This window comes from Girardinichthys multiradiatus, chromosome 18 (assembly GCF_021462225.1).
Source record: "Girardinichthys multiradiatus isolate DD_20200921_A chromosome 18, DD_fGirMul_XY1, whole genome shotgun sequence".
NCBI classification, from domain to species: domain Eukaryota; kingdom Metazoa; phylum Chordata; class Actinopteri; order Cyprinodontiformes; family Goodeidae; genus Girardinichthys; species Girardinichthys multiradiatus.
Window position 1 is genome coordinate 39,765,651 of NC_061810.1, and position 16,747 is coordinate 39,782,397.

Here is a 16,747-nt window from a genome sequence, read left to right on the forward strand (position 1 = left end):
AGACTACAAAAGTAAACAAACCTAAACCAACACTGAAAGAACAAAACGAGGATGAAGCAGAAGAAACGAGGACTAGAATAAAAAGTAAACAATAACTAAAGCTAACCTATAAGGGAGGCTGGAGCTATAGAAACTAAACTAGGAGTGTGAACAAATACCTAACATAAATAAACACAGGGATACTAAATGAGAAACTAAACTAGAGAATCCAAGGAAGACAAAGAACTATAATAATCACAATAACAATAATAATAATAATACCACACAAAGTAATAAGAAAGCAACCACTAAGAAACTAAGAAACTAACGAGAGGAGGGAAAACAACACATACTAGGAGGCGGTAGAGGAAACGAAACTAACAGGGGGCAAAAGGAAATAAACAAACTGCAAAACCCGAACTAGAAGACACCTGGATGAAAAGTAAACAAACACAAAAAGTCCAAAAAAGTCCAAACCCTGACACAGACAGGATACTGCTGTACTAGATTAGGACTCAGTATTGCAAAGGTCTAAACTTAAATTATTACAATCAGTATTAGGGACCATATTTGATTTGATTGGAACATCCCTCAAGAGAAAAAATTGCATTGGTGTGTCTTTTGAGGTTGTGTAGAATTGTTACTTGTGGTGTCTGTATAGAGTGGGAAACTTAGAATAACAATAACAGAATTTCCATTGCTTAGTGTCAGGAGGGGAACTATCAGGTTCAAATTTCAGAATGCATTCAAATGCTCCGGTTTGACACTGCAACAAATGTTTTTTCACCTAATGACAATTGCAAATCAGATATGGCTAGGCAACCTGGAATAAAATGTAAAGCAGAAGTCATTCCCATCCTTAATATATCCAAAACGTGTTCCAGTTAATTTCAGAACCCGGTCCTGACCCTGTCCTCAGTTGACGTAAGTGCAGTCAAACTCCACTTATTTGATTTTAGTTCGGTCAACATTCTTGTTGCAAGGACTAATTAATTGCAAGTTAATCAAAGATGCTCAAGAGATGCAAATCAAATGTCAGGGTTTTGCTATTTTATATATTTCTTAAGCTTGTTGATACTTTAATGGTTTCTAACAGATCCCAAGGATGTACAGCAATGTATCAAACATTTCTGAATGCACCACTTCAAGCTTTGAGACTGTGAATGTTGTTGTCGCCTCTCTTTTCTTCATCATGTTCCCCTTTGCATTATTGCTCAATGGAGTTGCAGTGTGGGTGTCTTTTCATCTTCGATCAATCTCCACCTTTATAGTGTATCTCCAAAACCTTGTGCTGACTGACCTGCTCATGACAGTAACCATGCCTCCACTGGCAGCAAGGCTGCTTCCTGTGGCAAAATTGTAGATTAAAGTCTTTCATTGTCGTTACTTGGCAGTCATTTTCAACACTAGTTTGTACACAATCATTTCCTCAATGGTCTTATCAGCCTGGGCTGCTTCTACAAAATTGTTAGGCCTTGTGGAAAGACACTGGGACAAAATGTAATGTTCAGTAAATTAAGGTCTATCTTTGTTTGGGCTGCGCTATTCGGTGGTACAGCTACTAACTGATGAAACTCCTCATAATGACCCAGAAGATCTCTGCTTGTCCCTGAAGGGTCCAGTTGGGTTGAGTTTTCACAGGTATGTGGTAAGCTCTATAGAGATACTTCCGATTTTCCTGTGTGCTGATTGTGTCTTGCTAAATCTGCATCACAATAAGAGTCCTGCAGTCCTTCAGATACTCTGGGAGAAACAACAGCCAAGGAAAGAAGAAGACCAAACTGTGGGTCTTCCTGGTTCCTGTTGTGTTTGTTGTGTGCTTTGTACCCCTGTACTTACTGTGCATTCCTCTTAATGTGCATCAAATTAATGTCTGCAATCAAAAATGGGTGCTGATATTGCATGAATTAACCCACTAGGTTGTCTTCACAAATGTCTGCCTGGATCCATTTCTCTATGTACTCTTGTGGAAATACTAGAGACTGAAATGATAAAAGGAATGAGTATCTGTATAACGAACAAGTGAAAGAAAGAACATTAGGTACTTGTCAAAAAAGGGACTTCATCAAGTTTAAATATGGTTTATAGAGAGAACAAATCCCAGAAACTGTTGATTTTAAATTTTGTGTTGCACAGCCCTCTTGTGACCTAATGTGGATCAACATCTTTTAAATTTAAAGGCTATTTGCACAGATTAGTGGCTCTAAATCTTTTTTTTAAGTATCACCTAGGTAAAAACCAATGTTTTCCAAAGGCCACCACACTGCATCTTTCTTCATTTTTAGTGTATTGTGTTTTTTAGCAAAAAAAAAAAAAGGCAACAAAAATATATGTTTGGGTGAAGAATAACATTTTTCGTTCATTAATTGAGCTAAAAGCCAAGAAGTGCAACAGAAGTGTGTGGATCGGTTCCACAGGTTTGAGGCAACCTCTGAAAAAGCTTGGGCACCTCTACTTTTGAGCAATCTGTGAGTGTCTACAATGGTTGGTTTGTGGAACTTAAAGCTTTGGATGGAGTATAAAAGTGCAACATTCAGACAGATATGATGGTTCCCTGCCATTAAGACTCTTAATACAACGACTCAAATCTGTAGCTAGGCTAGCATTTAGAGCATTTTGTACAACTTGCCAACATGAAGAGAGTCACAGTAATCCAAGCACAATGTAATAAAAACATGAATTCCTTTTTTAAGGTCCAATGATGGAATGCATGATTTGGCTGACTAAGAAGTTTTAGCTGGAAATTGCTCTTCTTTACCACTGAGCTGATATTATTGTCAAGAATCTAATGAACCGTGGGTTTATTGAAGTAAACTATAACTATTTGTCGCCAGCGAGACCAATTTAAAGAGAACAAGAGGGGACATAGAATGAAGCCTTTAGGTACCCCACAGCTTAAATCAAACAAAGGAGAAGAGTAGTTTTCTAAATGGACTGTAAAACTCCTATAACTCAGGTATGACTAGAACTAGTTCAAGGCTGTAGCTTTAACACTGACAAAGCACTCAAGACCTGAAGTAAGGATACTGTGACCTATCGTATCAAAGGCAGAACACAGGTCCAAGAGCAAAAGGACGACCAGTTTTCGAGAGTAAGCTTCATAAAGGAAATCTCTAAAAACCCTCAAGAGAGCTGTCTCCATGCTGTGATTTAAATACAGACTGGATTTTTCCCTAATACCATTTAATTTCTATGTAAAAAAAAACTTGAATATTTGAACGCAACATATTTTCATTTCTAATGCACCAAATTATTTCCTTAGTTATAGAAATAGATATGCATAGCAGACTGTCATTAATTGTTCTTGAGGAAGGAATTTGTACCTTCGCAAGAAGCAACAGGAAAAATTAGGCCTTTACGAATGGTATGTTAGTACCAAGATTAGGGACTTACCCATGCTAATCACTCACAGGGTGATAAATATGACATGGTTAAAAGTAAGTTCATTATAAACAACAATAAATTACATAAATGTGTCAGAGAACGCTAACCCATAAATGATGACAAATGACGTTCACGTGTGATTAAAGAAAAAAACAGGAGACCTGAATTATATCATTACCCCGCAGCTTGAGGCATAGGTCTCCGTGTCAGCTGAATGCTATGTGTCTGTTTTGTTTTTGGAAAACAGCATTACGTTTTGCCTATTTTTGCATATGTCCTGAAAATTTACCAGTCTTAATGAAGCTGGAAGTTTAATTTGTTTGCTAGGAAAATCTGATGTTGTTCTTAAGCACCTACAATAGCATGTCACTCTCAGACTGATCCAACTTCTACCTGCATGCTTGAGAAGAAAGTGAAGTCAACCTCCGTAAGTTTCTTTTGTTATTATTGTTAGAAATGATTGATGCATATTTATCAGGATGGTCAATGAAGGCTTGTGAGGATGTAATTTGTAACTGCTGATTAAATTTCTTATAGACAATGAAGAAAGAAATTTTACAAGACGTTAAACAAATTGGTTTGCTGAGAAAAATTCAACTTTTAGAGTTAAATAAATGTTTTTCATGCTTTGGAAAGTGATTGTTTAGTTTGATTTACAGTAAAACCCAGTACAGTATATGTTAAATGGTTCAAAATATGTAACAAGGGGTTGAATCTTTTCCTTTTTTTAAATTAACAAAGAGCATTTTATATGAAAGCATATCCAATATTTAATCAAAAGAGGACATGTTCACTATAATTTTCCCTTGTCATTATTAGCAGGGTGATTTTTTTTTTTTGCAGATATATGCTAGTTAAAGTAATTTCCTTAATCTGTAAAGTATCTCACTGTAAAGCCCTTATGTGGTGCTGCCAGATAGCAGAAGTCACCCAATGCATATGAGTACATTACAAGCATAACATGTTTACTGAAAAGACTATACTGAAAAAAATAAGTGTAGATATTCAGAGAGATAATGTCTACATCTATTATGACACACTAAATAAAACTGTGGTCTAGACACAGGCAAATTAACAGCTATTCATTTCGGACCAGTAACATGATGCAGTTACAACTTACAGAACTTACAGTTGATATTTTTCTATTTAAGCAATGTGTTGTTGATATATGGTAATTTAATGTAAATGAATCTCTGTTGCTACCATTTTCATTAGGCTGCCGAAAAATTAAGGCTTAGCTTTCAAAACAAATGACATAAAATCTGGGTGTGACATTTTTGTGACATGTTTGACACATTGAATTATTTCAGATCATCAGACAAATTTAAACATCACACAAAGATAACCAAGGAAATAAAAGATCCAGCTTTTATTGATAATGTCATTTATGAGGGGAAAAAGCTATTCAAACCAATCTGCCCTCAAGCTTTTGTGATATGGGGTACTGAATTATTTATTCTTTTGTGAAGAGTCTTTGGCCAATCTCTTTTTCGCAGAATGATTTTATTTTAGCCAAACTGCAGAGTTTTCAAGCACAAGCAGTCTGATTAAAATGCAGTGATATTTCCTTCATTGGATTGAAGTCCAGACTTTTAGTAGACCACTCCAAAACCTTCAGTTAGGTCTCTTTGAGCCATTTGCAGTGAACTTTCTGACTGTGCTTCAAGTAATTGTCTAGCAGTGTAACCCAAGTACACCTAATATAATGCACATAACCTAAGTGCAACCTAAGGTCACAAACTGAAGGTCAGGCATTCTCCTTCAGCATAGAGAGCAAAATTCCTGGTTCCATCAATTACAGGAAGTTGTCAAGTTCCAGAAGCGGGAAAGCAGCCCCCAACCCTCACACTTATCTTGTTCAATTAGATGTTTTTTAGCAAATGTAAGTTGAGTCTTTGTGTTCTTTTTGGTCAGCAGTGATTTTCACCTTGGAAAACTCCACTGATACCATTTCTTTTCAAGCATCTTTCTTAATGTTGATTCTTGAATACTGACATTAACTGAGCCTAGTGAGGCCTGCAGAGCTTTAGACATTGCTCTGTGTTCTTTTGTGATCACCTGGATAGGTTGTGATGCACTTTTAAGGTAAAGACATTAGGGTGGCAACTCTTGGGAAGGTTCACCAACCTTTCATAATTTTTTTATTTGTGAATATTGGCTCTCACTGTGGTTTGCTGGAGTCACATGGCTTAAAAAAATGTTTTGTAACTCTTTTCAAACCTGAGAGATAACAGTAACTTTGTTTCTCACTGATTTGAATGTCATTAGATGTGCTACTTTTTTAACCCTTTTTGCCAACTTCATTTTGTCAGACAGGTTCTATGTAGACGATCCTTTGATTTTATACATCAGGATTTAATCAGACCTGGGTGTAGCAAGTGAAATAGTATATAAGATGTAGTTAATCACAATTAATCTATGATTTCAGACTGCCATTTACGCAACGGTCCTGGTTGATTTGGATACCTCTTTTCACTTAATAAATTAAATCATCATTTGAAAACTGCTTTTTAAATTTACTCAGGTTAACTTTGACTGATATCAAAATTTGTTTCATGATCTGAAAAATTTAACTACTAGAAATGTGTTAGGGGCAAATGTTACACATCTATCCTGAATAGTAAAAATATGAGCGAACATATTTTGACACAGCTAATGTAAACAAAGTTTTGACAATAGTAAAACATTAAGTAATATTTTTAAAACAGACTCATCTTTCTTAAAATCTATTGTTGCTTGATAAATTCAGTTCCGCTCAGTTTGGAGCCAATTCAGAGCAAATGACATCTCAAGGCAAGTAAAACAGATCCAATTAATATCAAAATATATAAAACTTAGTCAATGGGATATAATCCAGGCATATAGACAAATTCTAATTCATTTGCGTGTATTACAGTTTGATCGTAGTTATAATACAAGCAGTCAAATTCTGTTTATAATGGTAATTGTTAAGAAAATATCTATCTGAGGAAGGCCAGCTGATTACATTGACTTAAATAAACCAATTTAAGCACATTAAAAAAATTATCAAGGCATATAAATTGATTTGTTACCATATAAAACCAAAAAGAAAAACCTTCTGGCAGCCATAAAAAATTTTATAACGACCCAATAAGTAATTCAGGAAATATAGTTTAACTTTCTAAACTTGATATTTGGTATTAAAAAAACTTAAAAAGAACATAAAAAGATTAATTATGTTTGCAAATGTATGAATAAGAAAAGAAATATACAAACACCAATATGGCTAACTGGTGGCTTTAAAAAAACATTTGTTGTTGTTTCTTTTCGTTCAGTGCAAACGTTGCATGGAATAAATAACAGATGATGGCTGATTACTTGGATCTACAAATTTATGCTAATCAACAAGGTGAGTACAGAGTTAAAATGAGCTCCATCTATCCCACTTGATAGATTCTTATTTGTCTTGATTTACCTGCCTATGTTAAAATATGTGTCATTAAATTAATCATTTCTATCTTTGTTTTTATTTTCCTTAGATGCAGTGGACCATTCTCTCTATACATCTCTCAATCAATCAGAGTGTGACAGTTTTACCTACAACGCTTACATAGTTCCAACTCTCTTCTTGTTGATGTTCCCAATAGCCTTGTTGTTGAATGTTGTGGCAGCATGGGTGTCTGTGCATCTGAAGTCTACCTCCACTTTTGTCGTGTACCTGAAAAATCTAGTAGCTGCTGACATAATTATGACCCTGATGATCCCAGTCAAAGCTGTTGGAGACTTTCCTGGCACATGGGAACAACTATATGGACCAACATGTCGTTTTTTCACTGTCATTTTCTACAATGCACAGTACACATGTATCGCACTGTTGGGACTAATCAGTCTGGATCGCTTCTTTAAGATCATGATGCCACAAAGCAGATTGCTTGGGCAAAGTCTGACCATGAGCAAAGTGATATCTGCCACAGTCTGGCTTGTTCTGTTCGGAGGTACAGGTTTGCCAAATATCCTACTGACGAACAAATCAGTAGCCAATATATCATTAATCACCACGTGTGTTGTTCTGAAAGGACCAGCAGGAGTAAAGTTCCATGAAACAACATCTCTCCTCCTGAACATATTCTTTTGGCTGGTTAGTTTGGTCATCATGGTTTGCTACATCTGCATCGCAAACAGAGTCATCCAGTCCTACAGAAACTCTGGTAGCAACAACAGCAATGGAAAGCAGAAAATCAAACTGCGCGTTTTTCTCGTTGTCATTGTGTTTTTCATCTCATTTGGTCCATACCACATGATCAGGATCCCGTACACGTCTCAGCAAGTCAGCTATTCTAAAACAGACTGCTCTCACACCTATGAATATTTAAGGTTTGCCAAGGAACTCAGCCACTGGCTTGCTACAACAAACATCTGCATGGACCCCCTGATCTATGTCTTCCTTTGTCGAGAGTTCAAGGAGAAACTAATGTCAATGATGAAAACCGGCTTTATTTCTTTTAAAGGGAATTCAAAATAAAAACTCAAAGACTATCTGCCCCATTGAAGCTACAGTCAAATATGTGGCCATATCTCTAACATAGATCTTTTTTTGTTTTTGTTTACATTGGTCTAAAAATAAAGAAATGAAGAGAATTATGTGAAACATCAAGTTCTGGCCCATTTATGGAGTTTATATAAATAAATATATATATATATAGATGATGGCCCCCCTTTATATACAGTCTATGTTTAATGGGATGAAGGGTGTTAAATCTACATAAGTGTATTTGATTAAGGATACACTTCTGATAGGCTTCAGTCCTATAATCTGTTCTGTGTCTGCGAATTTCACCAAGAGCCGTCCCGTGTATGCAAAAATTATTTTGGACAAGGAATACGGACTTATGTCCTCATCCCTGACCATGACAACATTGTAAATGTAAAATTTTGATTTTAATTATCTACTAAATTTACTCCGGGTTTGCGTTCTGATTCACCAATTTGTAAATTTGTATTTCAGACCGTGCCAGATTTAGGTCTTGAGTGTGTTAAAGGGGACCTATTATGCAAAATTAAGTCTTCGATTGTTTTTATAGTTCCATTTTGGGTCTCTAATGCTTCTACAAACAGTCCAAACACACACAAAAAAAACTTTCAGCCGTTTTTTGGCTACAAATGAATGTTTTTTTTTTTTTCTGGGGGGCTGCACGGTGGGGGGGCTGCACGGTGGCACAGTTGGTAGCACTGTTGCCTTGCAGCAAGAAGGTCCTGTGTTCGATTCCCGGCCCGGGGTCTTTCTGCATGGAGTTTGCATGTTCTCCCCGTGCATGCGTGGGTTCTCACCGGGTACTCCGGCTTCCTCCCACAGTCCAAAGACATGCCTGTTAGGTTAATTGGTCACTCTAAAATTGACCTTAGGTGTGTGAATGAGTGTGTGCATGGTTGTTTGTGTGTTGCCCTGCAATGGACTGGCGACCTGTCCAGGGTGTACCCCGCCTCTCGCCCATAGACTGCTGGAGATAGGCACCAGCTCCCCCGCGACCCACTATGGAATAAGCGGTAGAAAATGATGATGATGATGAATGTTTTTCTTTTTCTAGAAAACGCGCGGTTTCAAAAGCTGTGTGATTGTGACGTCACAATTACACTGGCACCTAGCAACGAGTCCCGCCCCTGACTAGCAACTGAAGCGGAACTCCACCCACTTGATTTTCAGTAGAGGATCACGTCTCGCCGGCTGGTTTTACCTTACACGTGTTTTACAATACCTACCCACACAGGCAGATGTTCTGTTGTTGGCCGCAAAGACCCACATGTGTCCATGCACATTCTCCCGCTGTCGGATAACAGAGATTTGTTGCTTCATTTTATTTTTAAGGGCAATGTTCCAGTCACATTGACGAAGACAGTACTAGTTTGCACGAATTAATTCGCCACGGACTGCTTTGAGAACTTAGATCAGTACACATCAGGATTTGCAGAAAGACTTAGACTGAAGAAAAATTCAGCCCCTACAGTCCGTGGCAAATCTGCAGATGACAGATTTGCCATGTAAGTAGTTATTGTGCCTTATAAGTTTCGGTTTCATTTCCACATGTATGAAGTGCTGATTGGGGGCGCGGCCATATACGGCTATATACATTAAAGTGACCGAGTCCTAAAACAGCTAATTCTGAAAGGAGCTCAAAAAAGGGGAAACTGAGGAGGTGAAATCTCATTATCTGAGAATGATTTTGTGCAAAAAATGTTAACATGTTTTGTGTAGCCATTAGACCTATCCCAAATGTGTAAAAGGAAGTATAATAGGTCACCTTAAGGTTTTACTTTTCAAAGCAACACTTTTGAAATAACGCTTTTTCACAAAACAGTTTCAACATATAGCTGCAAAGAGAAGACCCTCTTTTACCCACTTTAGTTTTCACAAATAATCCACTTGAGCTGGCTACATAGTGTAGTTAACACTTACATAAATGAAGTATGTCATACTGAGCCACCTTATCACACCTGTTCACCTCAGAGGCATAACAGCAACAATTCAGTTTAAACCAACCACTTGGTCATTAAATAAGTCACACCAGAGTAGAAATAAGCCATCTCAGTGCACTTAGGTGAGTTAAAAGAACCAGTGGAGGCTTTTTTACAGACAAGATACGCTGTGGCACTTGTGAATCACTTTACCCCTAAGTACCTTTTGATGTGACATCACTGCAACATTATTTTTCTTATTTTATTCTTAAAGATTGCCTGACTAGCTTTTGATAACATATTGCCTGTCTATGAATGACCCCAAGTGGTCAAATAATTATTTGCTGAATATGAAAATGTCAGAATGTTAGGGCCACTGTAAGCATTCAGCAGGTTGAGTTGGGTGAATCTTTATTGCTGCTGACAAAGATTCTGCAAAAGGTATGTTGTTTTCATGTCGCTGATGCAACATTTAGCACTGGAATAAATCCCATAGTTATGTGTAGTTGCTACATGCAGTATATATAATGTGCTTAAGTTTCAACACTCACGCAGCCTGGCTTAGCTGGAGATAAATTTGTATATGCTTCAGTAGCAGAACTGTAGAAAGGTGATGTTGGAGCATTGTTTATTTAAAGTAGCATATTTTTGTACAGCATTAAAACACAAGACAGATTTGCAATAGATTCATAAAGAATTAATTTCACATGATGTTAATAAAACCATGATTTGAGCTCAGGTATAAAGGCAGTTTGTAGATCATATCAGGTTGTTTATTATGCTTACATTATTTTATATTAATAACATTCAGCAGTTTTGAAATGGACTCTCATGTTCTGCTAATGTGCAATATCTATCAGCAGCTGTAATCATTTTTGCAAGAATAAAAGGATGTGTGCAGTGTGACTTCAGCTTCAGTTTCGCTGCTTTGATTATTTCTCCTTAAAGCTATATAAATCACATAAGTATATTGGAATGCTCACATTGTACAAATCCAATAAACATCATAAATGTAATAAGTTTCCATTTTATTTTTTAGAACAGTGCGATGGATTTCAAATCATAACTAAGATGTTAAACTCAAAGTCTGTGCACGTTAAAAAAAAAGACAGATATCAGTATCATTAACCAAAGACTGACTATGGAGCAACATTCATTACAGGCCGTGGTCATAGAAACGTGCATACTATCTCTCTCACACGTTCTTTCCATCTGTCATATTTTCTGGCTCAACTCCAAGGAGAATCACACAGGAAGTCATTTGGGAAGTTCTCAGAAAGAACTTTTTGTATTTTCCTCACAGAGGGGAATTCAGCTCTTAAAGCAAAACTTCATTTCAGTGCTGGGAAATATAAGGTATGTATTGCATTTGACAGTAGTTACAGGTCATATTATTGAAAAAACACAAAGTGTACACAAAAAACAAAATTATTTAAAATTCTTTAAATATTTTTGGAAATAGCGTCATGTGTACTGGTGTTTTTAAAGAGGACAAGTAAATGTGTCTGTGATTATCTTAAAATGTCACTCTCCTACCGACCAAAACCAAATTTTTTTGACTGACATGAATATACAGCATGTTGTGGTGGCAAAGGAGGGGCTTTTAGTTTGAGAAAAATGTTCATGGCTTTGGCATTCGACTGTCAACAGCAAGTGAGGCTGACAGAGGCAGAGGGACTGGCACGAACTGGAACAAGCCTCTCAGCAGACAATTGGAACAGGAAGCAAGGAAGGAAAGGGTCTTTCACCCGGAGGAAGACTAGCTAACTCATTGGGATTGAGACAAGACAGCCCCACAATAACTCCAGAGACCACCCATTGTAAGATTATCGCACACATACACACACACACACTTTTAAAAGCAGAAAAACAGCAAGAGGAGAAAGGTTTAGAGAAACAGGCAGGCTCAAACCTAAGATCAGAACTAGTTTGTTTTACTGAGAAGACAGCAAGCATCAGGAGGTATTTTGGATATTTCACTTCTCTATTTTTGTGAATCACATTTCCTTTTTTATTTTTATTGTTCTTGTTATTCTTCCAATGCCAACTGTCACAAAAGAAGGTAAGAGTCAACTTTTGGCTTAAGCTCATTAAGACAAAATATCAAAATGTCAAGAACCTTCAATGCAATTTTTGACCAAAGGATGTTTTTATCATATACTTAAGTTGTCACCGCACCTGCTCTTGGCACATGCTCTTTGAGGTGGGTTAAACACCACAGTCTGTGTACTTTATGTTTGTATCTCTTAACAAAAGCATTTAATAATCTTCCAAAAATATCAAAAGACATTTATGTGACAATTTGGAGACAAAATGACTGCGTGCACTTAAAATGAAAGAACACAAACCAAATGAAAGTGTTGTTTTAAAATGTTAGCTATTTCTGTGAAAGAAACTTATTTTAATTGAAAAAAATGCTGTGTTAGTATTAAATGTCTTCTATATTCAGATTATTAAAATTACTTCTCCACACCTGTTTTTGTTTATTGGTCTGATGGTCTCATATAAGGTAATTTTTTTTTCTTTAGTGTTTGCCATCTTGCATTTGTTCACAGAAGTAAGTATTACGTTTTACACCCAGCAGACACATCAAATACAAATTGTGCATGTAAGAATAAGGAACATACATTTTAGAAAACTGATAAAAAAAGGAACAAAAATTGCATGTAGAGTATGCACTTCCTATAAATGTTTTTCAGTATGTTGGATGTGACAACAAACACGTTAAAGCAACTTTCTGTGTGCTGCACAATGTCTACATCAATAAAATGTGGTAATGTGACACCCACAGATTGTTCCGCAGGTAGTTTAATAATTTTTAATAGAGCGTGACCCAAATAGCGACTGGAACCAAAAAGATATGACTAAAGTGCAAAACAAAGTTTTCAGACACATTAATTAATTAATTAAGTAATTAGGAATGGGTTTGTTTAAAGGTGCAAACTGGAAATAGGACCAGATGAAACCGAAATGCATAGGTGTTAAATAGGGGGACATATTGGAGAAGTGTAGAAGTTTAGGTGGTACATCCTATAATTCCCAGCAATAAGTGTTGTTCACTTCATCTGCAAGGGCATCTGATGTTGAAACTGAAATAGGGTTTCATGCTCACTTCATAACATCTTTAAAAATCTGTTTATGTCATCTTTTCAAGGGTGACCTGAGCATCAGAAGATGAACACCACACTTTTGAACACCTCCATTAGGTGTATAAGAGATACGAGTGTGACATCAGTGATTTTCCCAGGTCTATACAGTATCCTTTGTATAGTTGCCCTTGTGCTGAACGCCTTGGCTGCATTGATCTTCTTCAACATTCCAAGCACCACAACATTTGTGGTATTTTTAAAAAATGTGGTAAGCTCTTAAAAAAGAACATAAGTTACTAATGATGCAGACTGGATGAAAGCAATAACAACAAAATAATTACATGTCACGCTTTACCAACAGGTGGTGGCTGACTTGCTGATGACTCTTACCATTCCTATAAGAATCTTAAGTGATGCAGGGGTGGGTTTCTGGCAGCTACGTGCCTTCCATTGCAGATACTCTGCTGTTCTCTTCTACATCACCATGTACATCAGCATTTTGTTGCTGGGGCTCATCAGCTTGGACCGGTACCTGAAGATCGTAAAGCCCTTCGGAAGGTGTGCCCTGCACAAGGTTCGGGTCGGCCAGATGCTGAGTGCAGCCATATGGGTTGTAATGTTATCTCTGGCACTGCCTAACATCATTCTCAGCAACAAGCCCCCTGAAATCTTGGGAAACAAACTGAAGTGCTCCTCAATGAAGAGCAAAGCTGGCCTATTGTGGCATGAGGGATTCAACTACTTCTGTCAGGTAGTCACTTTACAAACTTGGAAAACAATTTTTATTTTGAATATAACATATTTTAGAGCATTCAACTAAAAACCATGTCTGTACGTTTGCTTCAACTTAGTGTATAGGTGGGGTATTAATCATCTCATCTACTGTAACACTTAACTAGAAGATGCTTTTTTCACAAAAACATTAATCAAGACTGCATAAGCTGGGAACTACTTTCAGTGACAGTTAATCTACCAACAGCTCAGCAAACAAAAAATTTACTTCAGATTTTTAATTTTGCTTCATGACTTGTTTATGTGTATTTTAGGTCATATTTTGGGGTACGCTTGCCTTGATGGTGTTTTGCTACATGTTCATCAGCAAGAAGGTCTATGAGTCATACAAAGCATCAAGAAGCAGATCTCATGCTGCAAACCGCAGAACCAAAGCAAAAGTCTTTGTGGTGGTGGGGGTGTTTTTTATCTGCTTTGCCCCTTTCCATTTTGCACGTGTTCCATATACACTGACTCAAACCCGCAGCACCAGTCCCTGCCGGGCACAGAACGCTCTCTACATCGCCAAGGAAACCACACTTTGGCTGTCAGCAACTAATGTATGTCTTGACCCACTTATTTACATCTTCCTGTGCAGGGTGTTCAGGAAAAGGCTGATGGCCACATTCTGCAAAACAACCAATGAATCTCCTAAAGCAACATCAACGCAACTTGAGATGTCACAAATGGCCCAAACTATCAGACTGTCACACAATGACACGTCCCATATCAAACAATGCACATCAGATTCAAGTTTTGATTGTTAATGTCCATCTAACCTGAAAGAACGTTTGTTGTCCTTGTATGTAGCAGTTTATTTTTTGTGTAAGATTTGCACAAACTCTTAAAATGAGCAGACAATAACTGGACTCAGACAAATAAGATGCCATTAGTTTCAGTGCACATCACGCCTGTTATTTTTTTGTGAACCAAGCTCTTGTGCAAAATGTTTGCTTACTCATTCAACACATTTCCTTAACTTAATTTACTGTCAGTTTTGGCATCCTGTGGTTTAATCTCTCTCAAACTGTACTTTCCCTATTTGTAAGACTTAGTGGAGTGGAAACATGTCAACAGAACAAATTTTGAAATTATACACTGCCGGTGAGAAGTTTTAGATACACTTTCTCACGTAATAAATCTGTTTATTTTAATGACTATTTAAATAGTAGATTCTCACCAAAGGCAACACGACTATGAATGAACACACATGGAATTATATAGTAAACAAAAAGTGTGAAATACCTCTAAACATTTTAATATTTTTTTATTTTTTTAAATAGTCACCCTTTCCTTTAATTACTGCTTTGCACCCTTAGCATTCTCATGAGGAGGTCACCTAAAATGGTTTTCCAAAGAGTCTTGAAAGAACTTCCCAGAGGTGCATTGAGAGACAGGGGTTAATATTTCAATCACAAGAAAGGGCAGCTACTTTAAGGAATCTAAAATATAAAATATATTTAAAGTTATTTTACCATTTTTTGTTTGCTACCTAAATGCAATTGTGTTCATTCACTGTTTTGATACCTTCAGTGATAATCTACATACAATGTAAATGGTCATAAACATAAAGAAAACCATTAAATGAGAAAGGCGTTGTAAAACGTTTGACTAGTAGTGTACAGTATACCAAGTAGGAGAAAAACACGAAGATGTGTTGGGGACCAGAAGCTTTTGAGAGTAATCTGATTACGAACAATATTACCACTGATAGCGTAATTACTAATATTTTTACATAAGTGTTATTTATGCCTTAGTTGCATGGTAGTTATTTTAATGCTAGAATCCTAATGTGAATGTCAGACTTTAACATGTGAACTGAAAATCACATTCCACTTATGTGACATTTACTGTGCATGCAGTTTCCAGATCTGATTTTTTTTTGGACATAAGCAGACGGGTCAGATCACCAGCTGTTTTGAGGTGGCTGCAAGGCTATACAGTATGTCAGAAAAGAATGCATCCACAGGCCTTCTGAAGTTGCGCTTACATAGATATTGGTAAATATGATAACATAGTCTTTCAGCTGGTTTCTGCAGAAAGCACTGATGAGACCATACTTCAGGGTAGATGATCAATAACCTAGTTCTGGTGTCATGCCAGTATGTAGTGCCATTTCAGTGCAAGTGTGGTTTTACCATAGACTGTAAAGATGATGACACAAATCAACAGTGGTATTTCTGTATTGGTACCACTTTTGTTGGGGTAGTTGTTTCCTTCTACCACAGAAATTTTTTGAATGCCGAAAAATGCACTCTCTCAGTAGTAAACTATAGCACTTTTAGATTGACCATACATTCTCACTTATATAATAAATAAAAACTGATTTTTTTAATGTTGTATGTAACAGTTAAAGACTGAGGTGAGTTTTGACCAACTTTAAATAATAAAACTTGCCTTTACTAAATAGCGCAAATACTCAAAAAATTATACCAAAATAACTGTTTGGTTGGTAAACTAATCTTGAAAGATCTTTTATCTTTACAGGAAAGTTTTGTTATTTTCTTATTACATAAGCATCTTTAACATTTGTAAAGAAATTCTGACTTTTTTGAGTAAAAACCCTTATGTTGATTTTCCTGATCATAAGGAACTCAATATGATTCATGACAATTTATACCAAAATTGATTTGTGCATTAGTCTTGTCATTAAAGGTAAATAACATCTTCTTCAAAACTAAGTTCCAACTAATAATAAGTTGAAGCAAAATTTTGGAGAACTAGGTAATCCATTGATCATGGTACTGGATCTTATGCTTCTGCTGTTCCACTCTATATTGGAGTGTTTTTGTGTAAACTTTCTTTCTGATTGTACTGCACATGTGTATTTCATGTTTGTACATTAATATCTTTATACCTATGGATTATTACTTTTTCATAACCTTTTAATTAACACTCTTCACAAAAAGCAATAAGTGGGAATGAAAACCCTAATTTGTATGTCTTTGTCCAATGAAACTTGAAAGGAGGGATGTTTTTATCAGCACAGTTTGATTTACATACTTTGAAAAAACTGTTAGTAAGGAAGGAACTGGTCATGATTTGAGAACTTGTTTGATGCATGAAATATGCGGCTAATTGCATCAGTGGGTGACTTGTATAAAGTATGAAAA

General features: G+C 36.5%; 2 protein-coding genes and 1 pseudogene across 7 annotated transcripts; all 3 read left to right on the forward strand.

Moving 5' to 3' along the window:
* The first annotated feature begins 1,084 nt into the window (after window positions 1–1,084).
* On the forward strand, window positions 1,085–1,958 carry LOC124884720 (annotated as a pseudogene).
* A 4,732-nt stretch (window positions 1,959–6,690) lies between these two features.
* Window positions 6,691–7,937, forward strand: LOC124884722 (P2Y purinoceptor 13-like). Its single transcript, XM_047392769.1, has 2 exons — window positions 6,691–6,733; window positions 6,864–7,937. The coding sequence occupies exons 1-2, from the start codon at window positions 6,691–6,693 to the stop codon at window positions 7,844–7,846; spliced, it is 1,026 nt and encodes a 341-aa protein (XP_047248725.1). The 3' UTR covers window positions 7,847–7,937.
* Window positions 7,938–11,041: 3,104 nt separating this feature from the next.
* Window positions 11,042–16,620, forward strand: LOC124883643 (P2Y purinoceptor 13-like). Of its 6 annotated transcripts, XM_047390825.1 has the most exons (7): window positions 11,042–11,130; window positions 11,425–11,836; window positions 11,941–11,977; window positions 12,303–12,331; window positions 12,929–13,131; window positions 13,225–13,614; window positions 13,910–16,620. In XM_047390825.1, the coding sequence occupies exons 5-7, from the start codon at window positions 12,949–12,951 to the stop codon at window positions 14,399–14,401; spliced, it is 1,065 nt and encodes a 354-aa protein (XP_047246781.1). In that variant the 5' UTR covers window positions 11,042–11,130; window positions 11,425–11,836; window positions 11,941–11,977; window positions 12,303–12,331; window positions 12,929–12,948; the 3' UTR covers window positions 14,402–16,620. The 6 variants fall into 6 exon arrangements, with proteins under 6 accessions (XP_047246781.1, XP_047246779.1, XP_047246783.1 ...); XM_047390823.1 differs by having other exon boundaries at window positions 11,425–11,977; XM_047390827.1 differs by lacking the exon at window positions 11,941–11,977 and having other exon boundaries at window positions 11,425–11,594.
* The last annotated feature ends 127 nt before the right edge of the window (window positions 16,621–16,747 follow it).

Bases quoted from the DNA above. Each gene is read 5' to 3' on its own strand.
- LOC124883643 (XM_047390823.1), top strand. From the start codon at position 12,949: ATGAACACCACACTTTTGAACACCTCCATTAGGTGTATAAGAGATACG. The intron at 13,132-13,224 runs GTAAGCTCTTAA...CTTTACCAACAG, and splicing joins TGGTATTTTTAAAAAATGTG to GTGGTGGCTGACTTGCTGAT. The intron at 13,615-13,909 runs GTAGTCACTTTA...TGTGTATTTTAG, and splicing joins GATTCAACTACTTCTGTCAG to GTCATATTTTGGGGTACGCT.
- LOC124884722 (XM_047392769.1), top strand. From the start codon at position 6,691: ATGGCTGATTACTTGGATCTACAAATTTATGCTAATCAACAAG. The intron at 6,734-6,863 runs GTGAGTACAGAG...TATTTTCCTTAG, and splicing joins AATTTATGCTAATCAACAAG to ATGCAGTGGACCATTCTCTC.